Here is a 5,784-nt window from a genome sequence, read left to right as displayed (position 1 = left end):
GTTTGCTTGTTTTAATCAATTTTAAATCATGCTTTTTATTTGTTTTTGTTTCTAATGTCTCTGTAAAGCACTTTGAATCACCTTGTTGTTGAATTGTGCTATACAAATAAATTTGCCTTGCCTTGCCTTGTACAAGGAAGCTGAGGGGGGTAGCACTGGAGGCCGGCAGTATTTTCTAGGATATATCACATTATGTTTACACAAAAGTGTTCGTTCCATTTAGTTGCTTGCCATTTTTACACAGCGAACCTTGAAGCTTTTTCTTTTAACCATCTTAGGTACCAGTGAAAAACAGGACAGTCACTTCCAAGATGCCACCACGCTTTGCCAAAAAGCAGGGAAGCATGAGCATTGAACAACCCGAGGAAGGAATTTCTTCTAACAATCTGGGAACTGAAATCTGGGAGACCAACAGCTCAGGTATTGTTATTTATTTAATTTTTGGTCAGTGCTTCATTGAGATATGCATTTTGTTATATTAAACATAAACCTTTAGCCTCAACACACACTGACGGCACATACAGTCAGGCCCCATGAATTTTTGGGCAATTACGTTTTTTGAAAGGTTACCTTTGTTCACCATCACAGTGAACTTGAACAATGAAGGCATGCTTTAAGTACAGACTTCTATATTTAATTTTAGGGCTTTAACAAAACGTTTTGCACCAACTTAAAGTAATTTTACTCTCCCTTTTCCTGGGACTCAAAATTAACTAAAATTAACTGACAAGTCCTTTCATAGCTTGTGGTGAAGCCTGGGCACTCGTTACTCCATGAGAGATTAATCATATAATCTAACCTACATATAGAACAAGAGCATTGCAGCATTATTCCTAGTATTTATGGCAAAGTCCATAAAGAACAGATGTTGTAATATGAATGTGCATAATATGAAAGCTTGAGTTTTTTGTGAACATTTTGTTTTTCAAATGATTGCATTTTTCATTAATAACAGTGAGGTTTGTGTATCTGTTTAAGCTCTTTCAGTGCAGTCTTCAGGGGGAGACTCATGGACCAAACAGGTGTCTTACACTGGGAGTGAGCCCAACTCTGAGGTAGTGTGATGCAGCTGCTACTAAACTGCATGTTTTGTTTGTTTGTTTGTTTGTTTTTAATCTCATTTTAACTTTCTTTTTCACATTAGTTTCAGTTGTTCTAGTATTGCTTTCAAAAACATAGACTCATAACATTGCATGTTTTGGGACAGGACTCTGATGCGGGCCCAGAACAAAACAAAGAGCAGCACAAACCAGGGCCCATCGGAAATGAACGCTCCCTGAAACACCGGAAGGGCTCAGAAGGTGTCGATAGGCTGGAAGGTGGCCCTATCACACCAGTCAATGGTGTGGACCTCCATGTGGACACTGTGCTGCCTGTCCCACCCATTGAGTTTGGTGTCAGTGCCAAAGATTCAGATTTCAGCCTGCCGCCGGGTTCTACCCCAGTACCCGTGTCCAATCCTGTGAACAAGCTTCAGGACGTAAGTGACTTATTGTACTTTATAGAAATCAATGAAATTAGCTGTAATACACCTGAAACCATTAATGGAATAGTGTCTTATTTGAAAATAAGATATGTTGATTTGTAAGTATTTATAATCTTCTTTGTCCTCAAACAGACTGCTTTGAATCAGAGTATCCCCATTCTGCGCTCCAACCACCTGCAGCCTGGCATCAACCTCAACCCCATCTCCTTTCCCAGTGCTGATCTCACTCTCAAGGTATTTAAATCACAATCCAATGTCAGATAGTTTAGTTTTTTTTAAATATATAACTTAGAAAGAATGGTACTCCTGTTGATTTGTGGTGCTTTTAGTAGGAAACATTAATAGTTTAATAGTTTAATTATTTATATAGCACATTTAATTACAACAGGAGCGTTGACCAAAGTGCTGTACAAGAATACCACATACATAATAAAACAACTTAGAGTATTAAAAGCAAACACCAAATATGAATTAACAAATAACTCTCATGCTGTATTAAAAGCCAGTAAATAAAAATGCGTTATAAGATAAGATTTAAAAAGATTGACAGTATGAGCCTGTCTGATGTAAGAAAAACATTAGAAAAACTCTGATCTGAAATGTTTGTGTCTCTGCAGATGGAGTCAGCACGCAAGGCGTGGGAGAACTCCCAGTCTCTTCCTGAGCAGGGCTCTCCTGGTGGCAGCGCTTCAGGTGCTCAGCCTCCCTGCAGTGCCGGCTCATCCACTGGTGTCAGTTACAGCTCGTTTGGAGGCGTTTCCATGCCACCAATGCCCGTTGCATCAGTAGCACCTTCCATGTCCATGCAAGGTAAAACTACATTTTGTTTCTTGAGTTTGATGAAGGATTTATCTTAGAGGAGTAAATGAAAGCTTGTTTGGGTTTTGCCCCTGATGCAGGGAATCATATTCCCCCGCTGTATCTGGATGGTCACGTCTTTCCAAGCCAGCCACGCCTTGTACCACCTACCATGACCCAGCAGCAGACTTACCAACAGGTAACACACACACACACACACACACACACACACGCGCGCGCTTGCTTGTGTACCAGCAAATTGTCATGATGCTGCATGTGCTCACTCACTCAGGCGGCTGCAGCCCAGCAGATTCCCATTTCTTTACACACGTCTCTTCAGGCTCAGGCCCAGTTGGGGCTTCGGGGAGGTCTGCCTGTTTCTCAGTCCCAAGAGATGTTCAGCTCCATCCCCCCCTTCAGGTACTGCTTGCTTAAAGAATTTCCATATTGCTTCACTTCATTTATTTAGAAAGCAGATAAAATCTTTTTCGAGAGTTTAAAAAAAAAAAACTTTTTCCTTTCGCTCATTGTGTCACTCTGCTTTTCTTTTCCTTCCTTTTTCAGGTCCCAGGTTTACATGCACCCCAACTTGTCACAGCCCAGCCCCATGGTACTGTCAGGTGGAGCCCCTCTCAAGGGCCCATACTCAGCTTTCCCTGGCATGCAGCCATCAGACATGGTTAAACCCCAGTCAGGCTCACACTACCAGCCTATGAATGGCAGCCAGCAGCTAGTCTATGATAGTCAGATGAACCAAGGGCCTGGCATGGGCTCTTCACAGTTAATGGACTCTCAGCTCATTCAGGTTTGTGGGCTGTTGCTGCTCAGGACTAAAATATCCATTTTAACGTATAAGAGGATTTTAAAATTGTTCATAGTGTTTGTTTTAGCCTAACAAATATAGGCCGTCATATAAATGGCATAATTGGACTGTTGTCTTATATTAAAGGCTTACAATCAATTCTTCATTCTCACCAGGTCACTATGCCCCTGCCTGGCTCTCAGCTGCGTTATGGTTCAGCTCAACAACACCTCATCCTCCCACAGTCCATCCAGCTGCAGCAGGGACAGAACTTGTCAGTGGGAGGCCCACGCCGAATGCTACCACCAGGGTCGCAGGCAGCTGTCATGACTGGCAGCAGAGAGGTGAGCCTTACTGGCTTCATGTTACTCAATTTTCCATCCATTAGATATCTCAGCACTGGTGTGCCATTTTTACCTGTTACACCGCTGACCATTACTGAAATTCCACTACAGTTGTCTGACAATGTACCTCTGTGTGTCTCTCCACTGTCAGGGCCCACAGATGGAAATGAAAGGTTTTCAGTTCTCTGACAAGCCCAATCATTCCCCAGGCATGTCTGGAGGTTCTTACAGGTGAGTGGAAATAATTTGAGGAAGGTAGTAGAAGTTAGTTATGTAGATCTTTTTATCACTTCAGATGTGCTCCACTGTGTAACAGTGCACAGTTGGCTAATTCATTTGTATTATTATTATTTTTTTATATCAGACCTGGCTCTGCTAGCCCCGGCGGGAAGCCCTCTGGTCCTGTAGGCCCTCTGCCTACACATTTTGCTCAGCAGGTATGGATTTTTCACCTTAAAATATTACCATATTTTTTTCTTTTTATGCGACCATTGTTTTAAAAGTGGGCCACACAATATATTCCTATATGTATGTTTTATTTTCTAGGTATGATTAGTTAAATGCACCATTATGCAATTAGAATAGGGCTGTTTGATATAACGATATATATCGGATGATGATATAAAAACGTCTATCGTTTCATTTTACGCTATCGTTTGTTTCGTGGTGTCACAAAATAAACTGTTTACGGCAATATTTTTCATCTTTTTGATGGTCACTGTAGTGGCTATATTAATTTCTTAAAGTTCTCTCTTTCTCTTATATTTAATATAACCACACTACAGACGGACAAGCGCCTGTTTTTATGCGTTGTGGTTAGCAACAATGACGGTAACAGCATCGCGTGTCCGCTTGTTTATGTTTCACATGAACCTTTCACAATAAAACTCAAGATCCTGTTGAGATTTTTCAAAATAAACTAAATCACGTGAAAGAGCAGATTATTTATGGATGAGAATTAAAAAAGATCCGCCGGACTGAAACGTTGGACCAGGCTTTTCCCCGCAGCACGCCGTGTAATAAATACAAAGAAAACGGCGGCCGTTACAACCTATGTCTAAAAATGTATCGTTTCATGCATCGGTTAAAACACTCGACTCCAAATACACGACGCGCAGCTGGAAACACTTCACGCAAGTCGAGCTGACTGAGATTCACAGAATTTACAGAAAATGTTACATTTTTGTGATTTATATCGTTATCGGGACGATAGAATTCTTATATCGGGATATGAGGTTTTGGTCATATCGCACAGCCCTAAATTAAAATATAGTATACTGTAAAAAACAAAACAAAACAAAAAACCTTTCCAGGACCATTACCTTGGTTTCTGCTCATACAGAGCACTAAGTACGAGTAAGCTCTACACTTTACTTTAAAGAAGAGACGGAGAATCATTTTTGTTTTTACATACGGTATGAATTTCAAAGTCATAGGAGTTTTAAATTCATACCGTATGTGTATTTACTAGGAGGCTGAGGGGTAGCACTGGCAGCCCCCCGGTATTTTATGTCTAAGCCAGTATCAGACTTGGATTTGAACGTTATTCAAGTAAACTGTCACAGGTAAATACAAATACAAGAATATGCACTTACTCGCTTGGGCTTTATTATTTTAAATAAATAACAGGAGGACCAAGATGTTTTTTATTTTTTTAAAAGGTATTTGTTACTGGTCTCTTTTCTGCTCAGTGAGAGTCTTTGATGCATACTGCTGCCAATATCATATCCTAATATAGGATCGCTACATCCTTTAGCCTGAACATCAGTATTTGGAATCTAAAAGTCAAGTCTAAAAATGTGTTAAGAAATTCAGCACTTGCTAATTATTTGCATTTCATTTATTTCCCAACCCTTCACCTGCTTTTCCTCCTGTTGTTTCCTCTGTGACCAACAGGTCCCTCCTGCTCAGGGCAGCATGGTGATGCACATGCGGCCCCCCACCACAGGCCCCTTCCCCAACCCTATTCAGAGACCTGTTATGCAGGTCAATAAGCCCGTCATCATCCGTTCCCCCCCTTACCCCAATCCTGGCCGTGACCCTCCCCACTCCACCCCTCCTTCAGCTTCCGAGCCCCCAGTTAAAGGGCAAGAGGATGGCATGAAGGTGAGCCACCCACTGTAAATATAGGTAATTTAATTTAATCCATTTTATCTTTCTCTTATTTTGAAATGCTTTTCATGTTCACTGTTGTGTGATTTGACTTAAAAATGTAACATTTTTTTAGTGTTGAATTCATTTTCAGTAATGTGAGACTTTTATGGTGTTACATAAAACACTTGTTGGTGCATATACAGGGAGTGCAGAATTATTAGGCAAATGAGTATTTTGTCCACATCATCCTCTTCATGCAT

At 40.9% G+C, this 5,784-nt stretch overlaps 1 protein-coding gene across 1 annotated transcript in view; it reads left to right on the top strand.

Moving 5' to 3' along the window:
• The window catches only part of prrc2b (proline-rich coiled-coil 2B), a 21,122-nt gene that overhangs the window by 13,106 nt on the left and 2,232 nt on the right, over positions 1–5,784 (top strand). The window contains exons 18-29 of the mRNA XM_013909610.1: positions 279–420; positions 979–1,055; positions 1,208–1,480; positions 1,619–1,720; positions 2,104–2,296; positions 2,386–2,483; positions 2,577–2,704; positions 2,849–3,089; positions 3,263–3,430; positions 3,582–3,661; positions 3,795–3,867; positions 5,327–5,536. Coding sequence (XP_013765064.1) covers positions 279–420; positions 979–1,055; positions 1,208–1,480; positions 1,619–1,720; positions 2,104–2,296; positions 2,386–2,483; positions 2,577–2,704; positions 2,849–3,089; positions 3,263–3,430; positions 3,582–3,661; positions 3,795–3,867; positions 5,327–5,536 — 1,785 coding nt within the window. The remainder of the gene's footprint in view (positions 1–278; positions 421–978; positions 1,056–1,207; positions 1,481–1,618; positions 1,721–2,103; positions 2,297–2,385; positions 2,484–2,576; positions 2,705–2,848; positions 3,090–3,262; positions 3,431–3,581; positions 3,662–3,794; positions 3,868–5,326; positions 5,537–5,784) is intronic.

Source organism: Pundamilia nyererei, unplaced genomic scaffold (genome assembly GCF_000239375.1).
Source record: "Pundamilia nyererei isolate P.nyererei 1_Seehausen unplaced genomic scaffold, PunNye1.0 scaffold00002, whole genome shotgun sequence".
In the NCBI taxonomy this organism is placed as follows: Eukaryota; Metazoa; Chordata; class Actinopteri; order Cichliformes; family Cichlidae; genus Pundamilia; species Pundamilia nyererei.
The sequence above is the reverse complement of the archived record's forward strand: the minus strand, read 5'-3'. Positions and strand labels throughout refer to the sequence as shown.